Source organism: Planococcus citri, chromosome 5 (genome assembly GCF_950023065.1).
Source record: "Planococcus citri chromosome 5, ihPlaCitr1.1, whole genome shotgun sequence".
Taxonomy (NCBI): Eukaryota; Metazoa; Arthropoda; class Insecta; order Hemiptera; family Pseudococcidae; genus Planococcus; species Planococcus citri.
This window is the reverse complement of record NC_088681.1, coordinates 19,409,101-19,429,731: the sequence shown is the minus strand read 5'-3', so window position 1 is coordinate 19,429,731 and position 20,631 is coordinate 19,409,101. Positions and strand designations below refer to the sequence as shown.

The window sequence follows — 20,631 nt, the reverse complement described above, 5'->3', positions numbered from 1 at the left end:
TAGCGAAATCTGATGCGAACACTTCCAAACTACCCGAAACCGTAACTAACTCGACAAAATTTCAAAATGAACATAGCTGACTTTGGAAAAACGCTCCTCAACTGTTTCATGAATTACGCCAGGAAGAGGTCAAAATAAGACAACTGAATGAATTTAAACTTTTTTTAATGTTTGGAATTGAAAACTGAATTTTTTCGAATTTTGATTTTCTTGTGATGAATTCATTTCATCGAGTAAAAGGGGGTTTTCAACTTTTTCAATGGATATGTAAATATAGGGGTCAAATGGGTGAATTTCTTTTTTTCATATTTTAAATCAAAAAATCGCATTTTTCACAAACTTTCAATTTTTTAAAATCGACTTTACGAAATAATGCCATCACAATTGTTTAATATGTAGTTCAAAATGAAAAGTTGTCCATAATATATTTTTTTCAGAATTTTTGAGAGTCGGAACGATATGAAAACTACGTTTTGAAACTTTTCGAGTTAATTTTTCGTACTAAAAAAAGTGGCAATCCTGATTTTTATGATATCACCAAAAAGCCTTTCAAAACCCCTAACCTAACTATTGGAAAAAGTTCCATTTTGGTAGGTATCACAGTTATTGAGTATTCTACTGCTGAAATGGATGATATTTCAAGTTCACTGAAAATTTTGACACCCCTAGCATCTTTTAAAAAAAGGGGTAGAGGGCTGCGATTTCCGCCATTGGTCATCCCATCAAAAGGTCTTTCCACAGGAAAAATTTCAAAAAAATCTCCGACTCCTCTTACCATATCTTGGTCGAATAGACGCGGAATGACCCTGCTTCGATACGAAACCGTAAATATCACCGTAAGAGCCGTGTTTTTGTGGCTCTGCTGACTTGTGTTTACGAGAATGTTTTTTCGTATGGGCAATGTCGTTCTTCATGACGTTCCTTTATTTCGTGTAAATACACATATTGTTGGCTGCTTTTTTTCGTTTTTTTAAACGTCGACGTCTTCCTGCATGTTTACTTTATTAAAAAATAAATAAATTGATCTGTTTGTCTCGTCTCATTTATTTGTTTTGTTGCGTTTCTTCAATTGATTATTATATTTAATTAATTATTTAATTAATATTTAATTATGACACGATTAAAGTGTAAATGCGGTGTCGCGTTTGCACACAAAAATTCTTTGATTCGTCATATTCGGACGAAGCACAAGAGGGAGCAAATCACCAAAAATTTTTTTTCAAACGCTCAATACGTAAGACATACATATACTTTTTATATTAAATATGCTAAGTGTAGTTATAAAATAAGTTTCCAAGACTTATGTGTGTAGTTCATTGTGTTGTGATACCTATGCACGTCTCATCACATTCTACCTACATGTTTCAAACACGTATTGTACTGATGTGTTATGAACAGCTGGTTCCAGTTGAACATTAGCAATACGAACGTACATCGTAGATTGTTACGTTAGAATAAAATGACTTGGATAAGAGTTCTTATTATTATTATTATTATTTATCTTAGGAATGTAATGATTGCAAACGAAGATTTCAGAGAAAAGACAGTCTACAAAGGCATATTCTACAGCAACATATGAAAGAAGAAAAACCTACCTACGTAAGAAAATTGCTCGATCATTTATTCAATAATTTAAATTCTGACTGAAGTTAACTTTATTTTTAGGTGTTTTGAATTTCTTCAACTTTAGAAATGTAATCGTTGTGGGAGTGATTTCCATAAAAAAAACGCTCTAATACTACACTTATCAAAAACTCAGAAATGCGTAAGTATACAAAAATATTGAGTCCGTCCCTGTTCATAAAAAAAAAAAAACATTAATTAATAAAAACATTGATTACCTACTAACATTTCAGCAATCCGATAAATCAGCCAGCATCGCGGAAAAAAGCATTTCAAGTTCAGAAAAAGATCAGGTAAATTTTCTTCACACTGGGCACTTGTTCAAATTACGATAACTGTATCACATTATTAAAATGATCTTTCAAGTCACAATTTTCTCCACTTACCTACCTATCTACCTACCTGTAAAATAATTTTACGGATGCATAGATAGTTCGGCGTATCCATAGTCAAAACCTAAAATACCTACACATCATTTTGAGTTCTCTAGCCTGAATATATACTGACATATTCCTTCAAATTTTTCTAAAATATGTAGGTACCTACCTATTGACATCGATACTAAATTTTACTGTTATTTACAGGGGTTAAAAAGGTACAACTGCGTAATGTGTGAAGAGAGCTTCAAACTGCAATCTGAAATTCGAAATCATCTTACTCAAACACACGGCATCGATACAGTATCGCACGAATTGAAATTCAATTCCGTAGAGACGTTCGAAACATGGAAGGAAGAAGAAGAAAAAAAATTGATTTGCCAATTTCGTCGGCAGAGGACAAGCAAAAATAAAAAAAGAAAAACCACAACTGTAACCTACACCTGCTCTAGGTCAGGGCAGCACACGAGCAAATCAACAAATAAACGGAAGCTGAAATTACAAGGAACAAAAAAGATAGGAGGCTTTTGTCCTGCCAACATCGTTTCTACACGAACTAAGCACAGTGATGGTACTTGTTCATTGTCAATTTTATACACGTCAACCCATGTTGGGCATACTGTAAATGACGAATCTCAAGTAGCCCACATGAGAATACCCATCAAAGATAGGAACGAAATTGCCTCGAAAATTGCAGCAGGAGTTCCGTTCCGCAGGTTGCAGCAGGACTTGAATGAAAGAATGCAGGAAGAAGAATTCACAAGTAATAAGTTACTTTTAGCAACAAATGATGATTTTAGAAACATCTCTAAAGCATTCAACATTGGAAATGCGAATTCCACCATTGATACGGATATGGAGGATGTTGAAAAATTTCTGAATGAAAACGAGGAATTCGTTTTATTTTCAAAAAAACAAAAGGAAACTGTTGACGAGTATCCGGAATTGGAAAAAGATGATATTCTGATTGTTCTGATGTCTGGAACCCAAAAAAAACTTCTTCAAGAATTTGGTAAGGTTGCAATGATATGATAGGTACCTACCTAATTATGAAGCACTTGAATTTATTAATAATTTGAATTTTTTTCAATAGGTAAAATGATATGCATGGATGGGACCCATGGGATTAGCCCATATGGGTTTGTGCTGCACACTATCCTCGTAATTGACGAATTCCAGGAAGGTATACCAGCAGCTTTTGCCATTTCAAACAAAAGCGACTTACCAACGATGAAGGCATACATATCGATTGTGAAGAAGGCAGTTGGGGTAATTCAAAGTCAAGTTATAATGAGTGATATGCAGCCAACATATGCCAACGCGTGGCAGGCAGTCATGGGTCCAGCTGAGTTTGGGTCATTTTATTGTACATGGCACGTCCGCGAGGCATGGCGGAAAAATCTTAAGAAAATCGCAGATAAAAGCACACGAAAGGAGGTCTACAACGATCTAATGGCTGTGTCATGTGAGCGAAGTATTGCCGATTTCTCCACAAAATTGGAAAATTTTTTAGATAAGTATACTGCAATTGATGGATGCAACGATTTTATAGAATACTTCAAATCCAATTATTATAATTCCCAGGAGCAGTGGGCTTATTGCTATCGTTTCCACATTGGTATAAATACAAACATGTATTTAGAAGCTTTTCACAAGAAACTAAAATATCACATTGGCGATACAAAAAAGATACGACTTCTGTTTTTTGGTCTAAATCTGTTGAAAACTTGTATCTTACAATTATATCGCGAAAGATTACGCAAAAAATTTATTGGAAAACTTTCTTTCAAGTTGAGGAACTTGAGAGCTCGCCATAAAGAAGCTTTAAAAAGTGCTGAAGAGTTTGTGGTGTCAACTTCGGATGAAAATGCCTGGCATTATAAGAATGGAAAACATACATTGATGAAAAATTTTAATGAGTGCCCAGAAACTACATGCCGTTTGAAATGTGACGAATGCCTGGTATGCATTCATCAATTTATGTGTACATGTGAGGACGCATCTATTCGAGGGAATATGTGTATACATGTACACATATTGTGTCGAAGTGTAATGAAAAATGCCGCAGCGCCAATACCACCATCCCTTCCTGCTGATGAAAGTAGAACTGAAATTAGAACCAGTACTACTGAGGAGATCAATGAACTGAATGAACCATCAACTTCCAAGTCCAAAGTTCGAAATTTGCGGCTCACGCCAGAAATGAAAACTGAATATGAGGAAAGATTCAGAAATATTTTAAATTCTGACAATGCAGTTTTGATCGCCGATGTCCGAAAGAAATTAAAATGCTGGGAACTGCAGTCCCAAAAAAAGAAGTTTTTAAAATCAAAGTTGACTGGGTTCACCGTAAATAAGGGTCGCGGAAAAATATCAAAACAAAAACGATTTTTCGCAACTAACAAAAAATTCATAAAAAATAAGAAAAAATCTCGAAATACTAAAGTTGTTTAGTAAAAACTTAGATACCTATGTAATTTTTGATTTTTTTAAAGAAGTTTCAATTTTTTTTAAAATTGCGTTATTTTTGAATTTTCAACTGGAAAGTTGGAAAGTTCCGATTTTTTTCTAATTTTTAAATGTGTAATTAGTTTAGTTTTCTATCAAGTATCCGTATTCTAGATACCTGTATTTTAAAATTTTATACTACTTTGTAATTCTTTAGATGGGAAAATCAAAATGTTTCAACTTTGGCTTCATGTAGAATGAAGGATAGAATTAGAAATATTACGGTGAATCTATTGGCGTATTCGATTATTTACGTAATAAAAATTTGGTTCAAATAATTTTTTTTACACGCAAACATAGTCAGACACGTAAAAAAAAAGCAAAAAAAAAACGTGAAAAAAAAACATCGTGTGACAGAACAGAGAACACGCAGGAAACAACTTGGAACGGGACACGAACTCACCAATGCACAAATAAACGAAAGATACGAATGAATGAACGAACGAACACGAACTACAGAGAAAAAAACGAGAGCCACAAAAACACAGCTCTCGCGGTGATATTTACGGTTTCGTTGCTTCGATACCATGATCCATTTTATGAAAATTTGAATCTCAAGCCTCACTGTGAGGACTCAGTTTTAGTTTTGAGTTTGAACGAGTTGTAGAGCTGGAAGCAGTACCCTCAAAAACCTATGTTTCATTCTATTTTTCAAAATTTTGAGCCCCCAATTCTTCCTATGGGGCTTAAGGGGACTGAATTTTGATTTTATTGGTGTGGAATTGATATCAAAATCAGCCTATTTAAAACACCTATAATTCGGTAGCCACATTGAATTTGTCAATATTTTGAGCCTCAAGCCTCCGGTGGGGCTTCGAAGATCTCAATTTTGATAATTTTAGATTCAGAATCAGCGCTTCAAAAACCTCCATTGTGAAACCTATACATAATTTTTTTTCAGTAGTTTGGGATTTCCCTCCCCTTCCCCCTATCTTCAGGGAAGTAATGATGAATATTTCTACAAACTCTTGCTTAAGAAAATGAAAAGTGATGTAAAAGCCTCTAAATGTACGTATTTGGGATTATGGAACTACCCCCTCGACCCCTCCATAAATTTTCATTTTCGAAAAAAATTTTAAAATTTTGTAGCATAGCATATGATTATTAATCTTTTCCATAGCGTTCATTTCGAGATTCGAGTAGATTTTTTGAAACGTACGTTCCTTCCTCGGCCTCGCAATAATCTCTATGTAAAAAAAAAATTGAAAAATTATTGGCAGAAGTCCCCAACAAACCGTGATCAATTGGTCATGGTCGCCAAAATGTGGCCATATCACCTCCCCTCCTTCCCCTTCGGCATAAACCCGCATCATTATGAGATTCATGTACAGGATATGAGTTTGTGATGCCTATTGGAAAATGAAAACTTCAAAAAATTGTTCCAAGAAATTGCAGTGGTTGATTTTATTTACAAAATCCCTTCATTTTGGAATAAAAATTGTAGACTTTCTTGGATTTTCTAGTTACTGGATGCAGGGGTGTTCTGAACGGGAAAGGGGGTGGAGGTTGAATCAGCCCCCCCCCCCCCCACACAGAAAAATTTAGACGAAATTTGGGAATATTTGGGGGGGGGGGAATTGGGTGAGTTGGACATTTAAGAAAGTTGGGCAGAAATTGTGTAAGCAGAGAAAATCAAAAAATTACCAAAAACTATTGGGTTTTACATATTGAAAAATAAATCATCAAAAATTTTCGTCCTCGCTTCGCTCGGGTCAGATCCTTTTTATTTTCCTTTCTCCAACCAAAGTTGACAGAGTAGAAAAATTGACTTGTCACGTAAAAAATACGGTTGTTTCACTTGAAATTTTTCAATCCAGTTGGGACTGTCAAAAAGTCCCAACTTCTGCTGAAATATCAAAAAATGACCTACTTATTTTTCGCCAAAAATTCAAAAACAATAATTATTTATTCTTAATTTTTGCAGAAATTGGGTGTTTTTTGCAAGTATAAAAAGTACTACGTATGTCCTGAAAAGATGAAAAATTGTGAATTTTCGACAGCTTTTATCCTCTCCTCGCTCGGGCCCCATTTATATTTTTAAAAATACATAAATTATAATTTCCTGAAAATGTTAAAGCCACGAAAACCAACTTTTTCATTTTTTCATCATCAAAAATTCAAAAATGATGTTTTACGTTTCGAATTATCAATTTTTCACAGCTTTTGCCCCGCTCGGGCTGGATCATTTTCTTTTTCTTTTCTCTGACCAAAATTGAAGGGTGGCAAAATTGACTTCTGACGTCGAAAACAACGTGGCTAAAAATTAGATATTAGTATTTTTGATAATATTATAATTTCCTAAAACCTATTTATTTTTAATTAATGTTGAAGCCATGAAAATCAATTTTTTGCATCAGTTATTCTACTTTTGATATTATCAATTATTTCAAAGCTTCTGCTGTCGTTTCACTGGGACAGATTTGATTTCTACTGAGCAATTTTTCAAAAATTTCCAAAAACGAAAAAATTAACTTCAGAAATTTAAGAAACATAGCCAAATAAATACCTACAGGGTTGGTGACTGTGCAAAAAAGAGATAAACAACGAAAAAAGGTGCAAATTTTCATCCAAAAATACCTAAAAGGACAAAATTTTGGCGGGTAAATTTCTTCTGTGAATTTTCTGAAGCTTTCGTCCTCACTTCGCTCGGGCAAAATCGAAAATGTTTTGTTCTTTTTTAAAATTGAAGAGCTCTATTCCAAAGTGGGTTAAGTCATTTTTTCCCCAAAAAAATGCATTCAAAGTTTTTGATACTGAAATTTGTTCTGTTTCCAAAGGTCGGTGCACCTTTCCTTTCTTTGAACATAGAACAATCACTTGTAGAAAAATTTACTTTGAAAAATTGATGACTTAACCCACTTTTGAAGTAAAAATCTCCGTAAAACGTGCCTTTTTTTAAAATGACTTAACCCACTTTGGAATAGAGCTCTTCAATTGATTTTCAAAGGCCAAAATACAAAAAAAAAAACACGAAAAATAATACGAAAAAATTTTCGAATTTTTGATTTTAGATTACAGTACTAACCTTGCAATAGAACAATTCAAATTTTTCGTCGAGTATAAAAGCGTCGTTTTTGAATATTTAAAATTGTTCAAGATTTTTGTTTCCGACTCCCTCTTCCCAAAATTTGTTCGAACCACATCTGATTTGACTAATTAGGTTGAAAAACACTGTGGGCGGAGTGGGGGGGTGGTCTGGAGTAAAAAGTTGGTAAAAATTCAGTCTCAAACGTCCTCTCTCTCTCCCCCTAAGACGCATCACTTCATTTCGCATCTGACCGAATACCCTGGTTTCTAGTACTTTCAAGGATGCCGAGTTCAAATATTTTTTTCTCGTGATACAGTATTCTTTTGTAAGTACTTTTTAGGTAGTAGGTCTCCCATGTGCTTTAATTCTGAAAAAATGAAAAAATAACTTAAATATTAGGAAAATTTTGCGTGACTTACTATAGATTCTCTCTATGAGGTCGCTGAGCTCGAATACTATTATTTTTTCGTTGGATTCGACCCTTCTGTCTCTCGATCTGCACAATCCTGGTACTTGAAAATATTCAAACTCAACGTCCTCTAAAATCTAACTTACGACATGTCACTTTTGAGTTTCCGATCTTTTCGACCATATTGCTGAAATTCATTCAGTGGGAAACTGGAAATTACGAACAGTTGTTGGAGGTTCCAAATTGGCTGAATTTCTATGTACAATCTAGCTTTTCAACTTTATTAGGTAGTATTTTGGGAAATTTAAATCTTTTTTAGAAAAATCTCGAAGCTCCAGAACTGCTCAAAACAGCTCGAATCCGTCCTCAATCAATTGAGGGGGGAGGGAGAGTGGTCAGTAATAAATGCCAATGAAATTTCAGATTTTCAGCTCAATTTGTTTAAACCAAATTCGGGTTTTAGAAATTGCTTCGAGCTTCAAAAATGAACTTGGTCCTTTGAACTTTTGTTTAATGGCATATTTTCGAATGTTTTTTCGTCAATCTAAAAAAAATTCTGCAGTCAAGACACCCCCTTCGTTGATAAAATTGAAACACGATTTTTTCAGTGTGACCATAGTTAACCCTGTCCCCAAGAAAGCTTCTGTATAAATATAGGGCATCCCGTTCATTGTACAGAGACATACGTTCTATGTGTTATAGTTCAATTTACGAGTATTTGTAGCATACAAGTGAATGAATATCATGCACGTTCCCTCCTCCCTGCCTAGTTCCTAGTGCCTGCCTATTCGTAGTTCGCGATTTTGTAGCCTATTCGATGCTGTTGTTTCGCTTACTCTGCGGTAGGTAGACTATACGTTTGTGTATCTTCGAACGTTATAAAAATATTGATTCAAAATCTACGTAAAAAACGAAGATATACGTACCTACTACCTACCTACGTTCATCTTCGCTGTAGTATTTTCTTATTCGCAATAGTACGAGAACAGCATCTCAGCCAACGAAAACGTACTCGTAACTGGTAACATTGGCGTGTATATTTATGCTACGTGTAATCTGAAAATATGTAGCAGTATACCTACCGCATTTCGCAAGCATGAGATGTTTATCGTAAGCATCAACACGTCACGTATAAGCCGCCAGAGATCAAAGCTGAATAAACAATGTCACCGGCAATCAAAATTATACTACCTTATGTACCATATACGTCGCTTCACGGGTACGAACTACCAACATTTTCAGTATATCGCCGATTCGTCTTCCAAATGTCTCTTTTTCTGGCGTGTTGGCGTTTGTTGTAGGTACTCGTATACCAGTATACCAGAGTATTTGTACGTCTATGTATATTACCTTACCTGCTATACAACGTTGTCGTATATTTACGTAGAATATACGCGCTATTTTTAAGCTTTTGAATTAGGTAAATAAAAACAGAAAAGAAAAAATAATATATTCTTACATAAGTTACATATGTACACATAACACACACGTACATATGTATGTATTTTGTATGATAAAATATGTACAGCAGTTGAGTCGAGAGTAGGTTGTACTACGAGTACGACGCGACGACTTGCAACATACGAAATACGTACGCAGGTATATACGTAATGTACATATACGTCTTTTCGAGTCGAGATTTTTCCTCTTACTTACGACTTTTTGTGTATGGTATTTTGTTAGAATTTTAAGTAAACAATCTTCGATGTCGTCGTAGCTTACGTTTCACGTTGCCTGTATTATTAGATATTGGCACATATTTAGGAAGGAGAGTAGAGGAGAAGGGATGAGGGTGTTGAATGTTGATTGTTGAATTAGATATCTGGGGATTTGTGCGTTTTGTAGAATTTATTAAAACATGAATTTCAATTTTTCTTAACGATAGTTAAAGTCCAGCATATGACAATAAGAATAATTCTGCCCCCAACTCCCCCTACCCCCGTTGATCCTCTGGGACAACTTTTTTCCTAAAGGGGACATCATAAGGAACATTTGAAAACAGGAAAGACTCGTGACTTGTGCATTATTGTGGATGTACGTATAACAAAAGATGGTGGGTGTGGGGGGGGGGTGGTTTTGACCAAATTCAGTAAAGATCTCTATTTCAACCTGAAAGTCATTCAGAAAAAATTTCACATTCTTACAATAATTTGAAAAAATCTATTTCAAAAAAATATTTTGAAAACTCGAGTATTTTTGAAATTATGTAAGATTTTAATTGGGGTTAGTGGGCTAAAAAGAGACAAGCAGAGGACTATTATTTTTTTTGAGGGAAAACATGACTTTGAAATTCTTGCCGAATTTTCGGTCTATGAAAATTTCGCCTCCACCTATATAGCAAGTGGCTTTGCTTTATATCAGCTGAGTTTTGTTTCGGTTTCGGTAGGTATTCTAAAGCTATGGCGATTTTTGGACGTAATTATTTTCTACGTAAGCTTTACATCATGCAAAAGGTTATTTAAAGGTGTGGTTGCGTTTTACGCATGAGAAAGTGTGTTGCAAAGGTTTGAAATTTTGGACTTGGTGTATAAATCACTGCCCGGATAAGTTGGCTACCTACCTACCTTGAAATACAGTAAATGAGGAATTTTTCGTCTCATTTGAATACTGTACCTAGTTGGGTTGCAATGTGTAAATAAGTTATAAGGTTTTGTTCGAATTTCTGAAATGGTTTTTAAAATTTTTTATTTGGTATTGATTGTGTGTAGAATTATTTTTTGTGGTGTAATTTTTTTAATGTATTTTTTTGTTTCTTTTTTGCTTACAGGGCTTTCGTAAGAATATTATGCGCTTGTTGTCCAAGAAGAGTTCGAAGAAGACATCGGTACGCTTTACGTTATCGATCAAGTCAGGTATTAAAAATATTTGCTTTGTGATTGTCCATTCTTGTACATAAAAATTATTCACGTAAATTCCACGACTGTACCGTATTTTCGATAGATTCGAGTGTATCTTTGTACTATGTATATCGTACTTACTTGAAATTAATTGATATCAGTTCAATTATTTTTCTTGATGTGAAAAGGTTTGGGAAAAAGGAGAAAAATTCGGGAATTTAAATCGTTTCTAAGGCATTATTTTCCTCATTTCAAAAGAAAATCGTTCGCGAACGAATCAGCATAAATATTTCAGAAAATCGTCTGGTCTGAGAACTGAATCCGATTTCTAATTGTGGAGTTGTTTCAAATTGTTTTACCTACTTACCTCATTATTTGACCAGAAAATAAGATAGGATTATTTTCGTACGATGCATTAAAATTTTCACTCAGTTCGTTCATGAACGATTAATGCTTTTTGCTTTGGAACTCATTATTGGCGAATAGTTCAGTCATTTTTCGAAAGTAAATTTTTTGAATAAAATTGTTTTTGTTCGAAAATCAGTCAAACCGGTTTTTAAAAGCGACAAATCGTGGCTCGAATCGTTCGTTATGCAGATGATTCATTTTTGACAGTTTGAGATAGTAAATTATTCCATAGAAAGTGGAGTTTTCTCTCAACCGATTCATTTCAAAATGATTTCTTGAACAAAAAATTGATTCAATTTTTTTGTACGTACAATGTGTCGAGTGATGAATGAATTGATTTGTCTGCGAACGAATTGATTGAAATTTGAACGAATCATTCGTGAACGACTAAACAAGTACATATAATACTTTCGTTTTTATTTTATTTTTTAAGCTAAATAAATTGTATTCTGAGAACGATTCGTTTGAGATTTGAGTTATTGCTTTATTAATAAACTGTGATTCGTTCGTGAACGAATCATTTGCAAAAAAAATTCCCATTTTTTAATGCATCCGGCAAATATTTGTAGATTTCAAGAACTAATCGATAATGAATGAGGAATTGATTCGTTCGAGAACGAATTTCTTCATTTTTGAACGAATCATTCGCGAACGACTCGTCTACTTACCTTAAATTTGGTATTACACTACTTTGTTTTTTGAAAAGCTTGATGTGATTTTCTGCGAACGATTCATCTGAGAATTCGAGATTTGAGTTGCTCTAAAAATAAACTGTGATTCGTTCGCGAACGAATCAATTCATATTTGAACGAATTATTAAAAAAAAGTATTCCTCAAAATACTGCATTTGGTGAATATGTTTTAAAAAAATAATTGAAATGAATTATGAATCAATTCGTTCGCGAACGAGTTGCCTGACGTTTGAACGAATCATTCGCGAACGACTGTGCCATTTATTAGCCAACGTTTTGTTTTTTTTAAAAGAGAACAATTCATTCGAATTTTGAGCTGCAATGCGCCAATTCGAAAATATCACGATTCCGAATCACGATACTGAGAACGTGAAAGAATCGAGAGATCGCGATTCTTGATGATCGATTCTTAAAAATCTGTGAAAGTTTAGTGAAAAACAGCTTGAAAAGTCCAAAAATTGAAATAAAAAGTTAATTCACATTGGTTAATTTGGTTTAAATCGATTCGAAATCGTTGCATTGCTGGTTTTGAGCTGATGCAATAATGAACTGTGATTCGTTCGTGAATGAATCGATTCGTATATGAACGAATCATTTACCAAAAAAAAAAAATACTCATCATTCATTTCTCAAATAATGCACCAGGTGAATAGAATATGTTTCTGTTACTAAATGTAATGATGAAAGATGATGAATCGATTCGTTCGCGAACGAATTTGTTCAATTTTAAACGAATCATTCGTGAACGACTGAGAATCTCTTACACTTTAAAATGAAAACTCATTTGTCATTTCTCAAATGATACGGCAGGTCAAGTGAATATGTTTCAAGAACTGTTAAAATAATATTTTCGTTCGCGAACGATTTCTTTCACGTTTGAACAAATCATTCGGGAATGACCTCTGAGCCTTTAATTTTTTTTAAAAACTCTGTTCTCAAAAGAGCTGAAATGATCGTCTATCTCTGTGAATGATTGTTTTGAGTTTTCACTACTTGATTCAATGAATCGATTCGATTGTGAACGAATCGGTTCGTATGCGAACGAATCTTTTTCTAGAAAATATTTTTTTGCACAATCCATCAGATGAAAGTGTTTCAATTTCAAGAACTACATAAAATGTTAAATTGATTCGTTCGCGACCGAATTTGCTCATTTTTGAACGAATCATTCGCGAACGATTGGGCCGTTTATTGAATAACACGCTGTTTTTCAATACTATTTCCAATGATCAACTGATTCGTTATCGAACGAGTTAATTCAAGCTCAAATGAATCATTTGTGAACGATCTAACCGTTTCTGAAATGATGTTTGTTTTTATTCATGTTAAGCATTTGTGAGGAAATGAAGGAGTGATTCATTCTTGAAAAAGTGTCAATTAAAATCTTGTTATAATCATGTGTGAACGAATTACACGAGTCATGGTTCATTTTAGTGAATGAATCGAATCGTTCGTGAACGAATGAACGGATCAATTCAATGAATCATTTGCGAACGACTGCATGATTTCTTGAAGAATAGATACTTGGATAAGTACAAGTACATTGTTTTTTTTTTTCATTCTGGTATAGTATAGATCATCTGCAGACGATTTGCTCGAATCATGAATCAGTTCGTTCGCGAACGACTGATTCACTTTTCAGGACGGTTTTTCAAAATCACCTTGGAGAATAATTTCTATCTGTGATGATTAGTATTTGTAGTATAATGAACGAGAAATAGGTATTTATGAATCTTGTAGGTAGTCGTTCGCGACGTTCGCGAATGAATCAAATAGTCGAGTTTTCAAGCAAAAATTCTCGAATATAAAAATGTTCCAAAATTTTGATTTGTGAAAAATTTTGATTTTCTTTCAAAATTTTGTTGGTCGTTCACGAATGATTCGTTTGACATTTCGATTCATTCGTTCCCAAGTGAATCGATTCACATGTAAGCGAATCATTTACTATCGATGATTCAAATTGTTCAAGACACTCGTTCGTTTATTAGGTACGATTTTTTTCTTCAGAAAGGGAGGGGGGTTCAGCCCAATCGTTCACGAACGATTCACTTGAACAATGACTCTTTCGTTCGTTCTTCGACGAATGCATCTGGAATACTTATAATATAATCATTGTGGAATTTCAACTGGTATCGCTCGAATTATTCGAACATACGGTACGGTTTTTTTTTCTATCTTGCACGTTTGATTATTATTTTTTAAGCAAAATTCTCAAATCAAAGACATACCTATTGAGATATTTTTTCAAATTCGAAATACCCTTAACCTCTCACAATTATTCCACAAAATATCGCAATTGCCATGTCCAAGCACCATTTCGTTGGTCTCGCACATTCACCACGAACGACTACAATTTTACCTCATCGTTTACGAGGAACAACGACTCCTTATACTCGTATATTATAGTACTCGAGATGCTCGTCGTCGTTTTATAGCTCGAGAAAATATGATATAAAAAAGATACCTACGAGAAGAAAACTGGCGAAATGAACGCGGGCCAATATGAAACGCAGCAGAGCAGCCGGCCTCGGCTTCGATATTCTATAAATTCGCAACTTTTATCGGACGCATTAAAAGTTTAGGCGTTTAGAAGCAGCAGCTCGACACGCGCCCGATGAAAGTCACCGACGACGACGCCTCCTCCTCCTCCTCCTCCTCCTCCTCCTCCTCATCCGCGTGTACTACTAACTATAGATAGAGAGCTAGGTACCTATACTGAAACATTCTCAGATAGTAATTTAAAAAGCTCAACTACAAAGCAGCCTGTATACCTATAAGACGAGAAAGGTACCAGAATGGACACAGATACCCCAAACGAGCCAGCCAGTTTCACAGAAAGTGAACGTGAAGGAAGATGGAGAAAACGCGCATAAAAGAGACTAAGGGGTCGCAAAAATTGTCGTCGGTGGAGGTAATTGCATCCCCCTTCGCTGTCCCAGTCACCCTGTTGCACCCCTTCGTCTACATTAAAGTGTTCTATGGCTGTACTTTTAGAAAGTTTGGCTCTATAAACAGATTCGTGTGTAGGTTTACCTATTGAGGTAGTACTACGTTTACCTGCCTACGTATACTTATAGTAGGTACGTTGTTGGGTTTTTTATTCTGGTAATGTATCAAAAGACGTGACCATCGCCCCCTTCTTCGTTATTCCTTTTGGGTATGAGTAGCTGTAAATTTTCATTTTATGTTGTGAAGAAGATGAAACACACCGCAACACACAGAGAAAAAGTATCTTTCTGGTTCGTTTCGACGAAAGATTTGTTAATTCGTTTTTAATAATATTGAAATTTTCCATTTCCATTTATTTGAAGGCATCGTAGCGGCAATTTCCAGCAAATCAGTGAGACCACATCGAGCAAACAGGAACAATAAACTTTAATTCGGACTCATTTATCGTCACATAATCGACCCGGTGGAAAGAAAAGGGCTGCTTATTTAACGCAAAGAAGATAGAATAATAATGATGCCTGATGATAGAAGACGAATTCTAGTCGACCAGAAATACGAATAAGGCTACGTCGAAAATTTCTAGATGTGAGAAATTCATCGACGAATGAATCGACGAAGAGTCATTTGTGAATTTAAAGAGTTGACCGGTGTCGAGTAATTTACAATTGGAAATTCCAATTGGATGTTTTCAAGTCAATTTTGGTATCTCTGTTTTCCTCTCTGAAAGTGTTTAGATGTGTGAATGAGAAAGTAAATCCTGAAATAAGGCTGCTTTACGATATTTTCACAAGTTGGGACCTAAGATACTTTGCAAATTGACGTACAAGTATGAAAATTACTCGTGGGTACTTTTTATGGAGTCAAGTTTCCAAGTTCAGATGTACGTAGATAAGTTTGAAGATAATTAAAATGCTAAAAGGGTTATTCGCCTGCTGACAGGGTGCTGATGTAACTAGGAGGAGATTTTATTGGTGAAAGAGAAAGTGTTGGCTCGTGAACCGAGAGAATGTATCTCATTGTCACCCAAAGTACATCAACTTCTCCTTTTAAAATGGATATGTTTTTGACCTGACGATGAAACTTTTAGACTGGAATTTTTCGATTTGAACGAAACCAAGCTAGATTATTGATGGAGCATGTTCTAAAACCCCCTTAACTTTAATTTCAAGAGCTCGAGTTAATTTTTGGATTTTTGGCGAATTTTTGAAAATTTGAAAAACTCAAATGAGCTGTTTCAAGGATAATTTTTCAATCTATTCGTGAAATTAATTTTTTTTTATCAAATTGAACAAAAATTCAACTCCCAAAGATCCATTCTGGAGGCTCCAGCGGGTATGTAATTCCCTTCTTGAAACAAATCGCTTTGGAAGGGCCAAAAATGAGAACTTTATCTCCTTTAACTTGAGCGAAAATTCATTAATTTTTTTATTCATCTTATTTTCAAATAAATTTTAATTTACAGAAAGTTTTATAGAACTTTAGCCTTCCCCTACCCTCATCAACTTATAGCACACTTTGATTTAATTATTTGACCATTTAAAAATGAAAATAAAAATCACTCGTGTGCAGTCGATTGATTTTTTTCGCCAAGACATCAATTTTTTTCATCAATTCAATACCTACGTTCCTTTGAGAAAAACCTCGTACTTTTTCGTCCCGAAATTAGTCGAAAATTTTTAATTTTCATCCAATACGAGTGAAATTTTTTATTCCAAGGTTACGACGATACTCCTTGAACTGCTACACGTACTGGTATAGCTTAGCTACAATACATATTATTAAGGGTATTTCGAATGAAAAAATATCTTTTTAATCTTTTTTAGTACGATGGTATGTGTGTTGTTCTTTTTTTTTTTGTTCTATTCTGTGTGTCTATGTTTAAAAAAAAATGTACATAAAAGAAGTAAAAAAAAAAAAAAAAAAAAAAAAACATTTCAAGGTGGACAGTTTTCGCAGTGCTTAGTATGGTGGCGCTTTTACTTTTTAATATTTACGAGCTCGGTTATCTGTTCTCCCAGAGGAATGCGCTACGTGGCCGGATTGATGTTTTTTTGTCGTTAATTTTCGACTATTGCGTTAGAACAATGGCGAACAGCGTTTGCGGTAATTTTCGCGATAATAAATGAGCCGGAGGGGTGTCTCGTTTGAACAGCTTCTGATGGATTTCGGTTTTATTGCCGGAGAAAAAAAAAGAAGGAAAGAGGTAGGATTTAATTTTGGGCGTAGTGGCAAATGTCGTGAAATTGGAAGAATTGCCAGAGAGTTCGGATAATTGGAATTTTTTTTTGGTAAGATAACGGATTTTGCAATGAGTAAGGGTTGCTGGGGGGGGGGATGGTGCGGTAGGTGTTGTCATTTTGTGGGAATTATTATCAAGAATTTTAAAAGTAGGCTGCTTATTTGAGTATTAATTTTTGAAATAGAATATTGAATTTTTTTTATGGATGTAGGCATTGTAGGCATATACTCCATCCAATTGAAAGTTGATCGTGACAGATTTTGATTATAAATTCTTTACTTTAATGATTCATTTCGATTATTTAATTCATCAAAATTCGAATACTTATACTTGAGAATTGTTTTTTTCAACTTATTCGAACTTAATGATCTTTTTGTAGAAAAATTCGAAAGATCAATATTATATGAAAAAATTGAAAAAAGGGTGCATGCAAATGTATCCAAGCCCTATGACTATTCATCACCCCCTTTGTTCAGAATCAGTTTTGTCTGCATTTCAGTGCATATGAACAGGTTCAAAAAATTGTTAAAATTCGAGAAAAAAAATAGCTTTTGAAAAAAACTGAAAATTGTGTTTTTTATTATCTTATTGTTGAAATATTGATAGAAAAAAAATCAGTACATATTTTTGAGAAAATTTCATCAGAAATGTGGTTATTTTAATTGAAGGGCTAATGGTGAAAGTCGCCTTGGTCAGAAGTGATTTTTGTACAAATCAATGAAAACGTTGTTGTCCTACTTCAATGGTAATGTAAAAACTTTATGGTCAAGTATTAAAAAAACATCTTCAACTATCCCAGAATGCATTACAATACTCATTTTTCCCTTTAAAGTTGATGAAATATGAAAAAAAAAAAATGCTTAAAGTTGTGTGAACAAATAATTGACTAAGGCGGTTTTCACCATTAGCCCTTCAATTACTCGGAGATGATATTCATTTGACCGGAAAAAGATAATTTTCAATTTATTTTGATTCATTTACTGAATAAAATGTTTCAAAAAATATTTTCCATATTTCCATAATTTTCTTTCGAAATTTTCCCAATTATTGAGACAAAAAGTGAAAATGTAAAGTAAGGTCAAAGATAAGCACATTGAAATGGAATTTTTCGAAATAACCCAAATTAATTCATCAGACTAGGTCGTACATATGAAGAGTGATATTCCAAAACTCGCTTTGTCCATTTTTATCAAAGTTGGGTTTTCAGTGGTACCTGGTAGATGAAGTATTAACTCACATTCCTACATCATCAACCTACCAAAATGAGGTGTTAAACTCACCTAAATAGCCAATTCACTAAAAAAAATTTAAAAAATAACGTTCCAAAACGCGTTTTGTCCATTTTTATTGAAATTTTTTTCAGCAGTATTTAGTGGATGAAATGTATACCTACACTCCTACATCATAAATCCACCCAAATAAAGTGCTAAACTCGCCTAAAAAGCCAATTTACCCGTTTAAAGGGAAACTGTTTTTCCTCTCTCCTGAAAAGTTGTGAAAATGGACAAAGCGAGTTTTGGAATATCACTCTTCATATGTACATATTGCTTTTTTTCAGAATTCCGAAGAAAAAAAAAAACTTGTTTTTCCATTTTTTTTTTCGATCATTGAGTGATTTTTCATGCTTATATTTTTCCTCATTTCAGAATGTATTATTTTTTTTCTCGTTCTTCTTTGTTTCTTCGATTGATTTTTTTTTTTTTTTTTTAAAGAAATTGTGACAGAAAAATCTTGACCAATCTCCCCTTCTTGTTGCGTTGAAACATTCGAAAAAAATCATGTTTTAAGTCCTATTTTTGGCTAAACATTGTCGAAATTTCTAAAATTTACTGTTTATTTTTCCCTTTTTCTAGAATTTTTATTTTTTCTACTTCCTTCTCAAAACAGAAACATTTTCACCATTTCACCCAAGTATATATTTTGACCCTATACCTTCTTTCATTGGAACTTTTTTTTAAAAATTTTTGTTTAAAATTCAGTTTTGGTGTCAAAAATTGCAAGCAGCTACTTTTCTTCATTTTTCTTGTATAAACTTGAAACTTTCCATTCATTTTCATTTTTTTTTTCAGTTCTCTTAGAAGTAGAAAAATTCTCACCTGAATAAATATGAACCCCCCCCCTCAATCCACCCACCACTAAAACTTTTTTATCAAGTGAATTGCAAAAAATGCAGAAAATTTCATAAACAAATCATTGTCACTTTTTTTCAATCAAACTTGTAATTTACCATTTATTTTTCCTTGTTTTTAGAATATTTATTTTTTTCTAGTTTCTTCTAAAAATGGAAACGTTTTGACCCGAATAAAGTTTGGGCCCCTTCCCTCTTCTATATCAACATTTGAAAACAATTATTGTAAAAAGTCCTTGTTTTTTGCCAAAAATTGCGAAATTTTTCCATTTTTTTCATTTAGGTTCCATTATTAGTTTTTCCATTTTTTTTTTTTTTTTTTTTTTTTTAGATTTTTTTGTAGTTCCTTTCAGTTATATAGATAGAAATTCTCACTCGAATAAATTTCAAACCCCCTCCCTTCATATTCGCCGACTCACCTGTTTAAAACCAGTGGTAGTGACAGACACTGTTTAAAATCAGTGGTGCTGACAGACACTGCTTGAAACCAGTGGTAGTGACAGACACGGTTTAAAACCAGTGGAAGTGACACACACTGTTTAAAAACATTGGTAGTGACAGACACTGATTGAAATCAGTGGTAGTGACAGACACTGTTCAAAACCTGTGTTTGTGACAGACACTGCTTGAAACCAGTGGTAGTGACCAACACTGCTTGAAACCAGTGGTAGTGACAGACACTGTTCAAATCCAGTGTTTGTGACAGGCACTGTTTAAAAACAGTGGTAGGGACAAACACTGTTCAAACCCAGTGTTTGTGACAGACACTGTTCGAAATCAGTGGTAGTGACAGACACTGTTTAAAACTAGTGGTAGTGACAGACACTGCTCAAAACCAGTGGAAGTGACAGACACTGTTTAAAAACAGTGGTAGTGACAGACTCTGATTGAAATCAGTGGTAGTGACATACACTGCAAAAAACCAGTAGTAGTGACAGACACTGTTTAAAACCAGTGTTTATGACAGACACGTACTCCTCCTTCTCTTTTTGAAACATTTTGAATGAAAACTAATCATGTATGTGAAAAGACTTTTTTTTCTGCAGAAAATTTCAAACAAAAAATCTCCAAATTCTTCGATAAATTTAGAAGTTCTTATTTATTTTTACCTTTTTTTAAAATTTTTATGTTCATTTCTTTAGCTTACTTTGAAAACGAACAAATTTTTATCCTGATTTTTTATCTAAATTGCGATAAATGTATGTTTTTTTTTTTTGTTAAAGAATTACAGATCTTTTCTTTTTTCCAGAATTTTTATACTTTTAAATTTTTTCCCAGTTCTCTTGGAAAATAGGAAAAATTTGACTAGAATAAATTTGTCATCCTCTCCACTATTGAAACATTCTGAAAAATTTTCTTGCTAAAAAGGCCAGCTTTTGTTCTGCTTTGTCCTGTTGGAGCAGAACCTCTTTTTTGAGGGGAGGAGGGAGGGA

At 33.9% G+C, this 20,631-nt stretch overlaps 2 protein-coding genes and 1 long non-coding RNA gene across 8 annotated transcripts in view; all 3 read left to right on the top strand.

The window, feature by feature from the left end:
- The window catches only part of Dop1R2 (dopamine receptor 2), a 371,432-nt gene that overhangs the window by 348,869 nt on the left and 1,932 nt on the right, over nucleotides 1-20,631 (top strand). For 4 of the 6 annotated variants that reach the window (XM_065369938.1, XM_065369937.1, XM_065369939.1 and 1 more), the window contains one exon: nucleotides 10,713-10,797. In XM_065369938.1, coding sequence (XP_065226010.1) covers nucleotides 10,713-10,797 — 85 coding nt within the window. Of the gene's footprint in view, nucleotides 1-10,712; nucleotides 10,798-20,631 lie in introns of those variants that run through there. The other 2 variants (XM_065369942.1, XM_065369941.1) reach the window with 2 other exon arrangements.
- Nucleotides 1,053-2,292, top strand: LOC135848730 (uncharacterized). The gene is made up of 4 exons (XR_010559422.1): nucleotides 1,053-1,599; nucleotides 1,691-1,765; nucleotides 1,857-1,916; nucleotides 2,208-2,292. It is a non-coding gene; the product is annotated as an uncharacterized LOC135848730 (long non-coding RNA).
- Nucleotides 2,304-5,039, top strand: LOC135846769 (uncharacterized). Its single transcript, XM_065366051.1, has 3 exons — nucleotides 2,304-3,012; nucleotides 3,094-4,175; nucleotides 4,968-5,039. The coding sequence occupies exons 1-3, from the start codon at nucleotides 2,649-2,651 to the stop codon at nucleotides 5,037-5,039; spliced, it is 1,518 nt and encodes a 505-aa protein (XP_065222123.1). The 5' UTR covers nucleotides 2,304-2,648.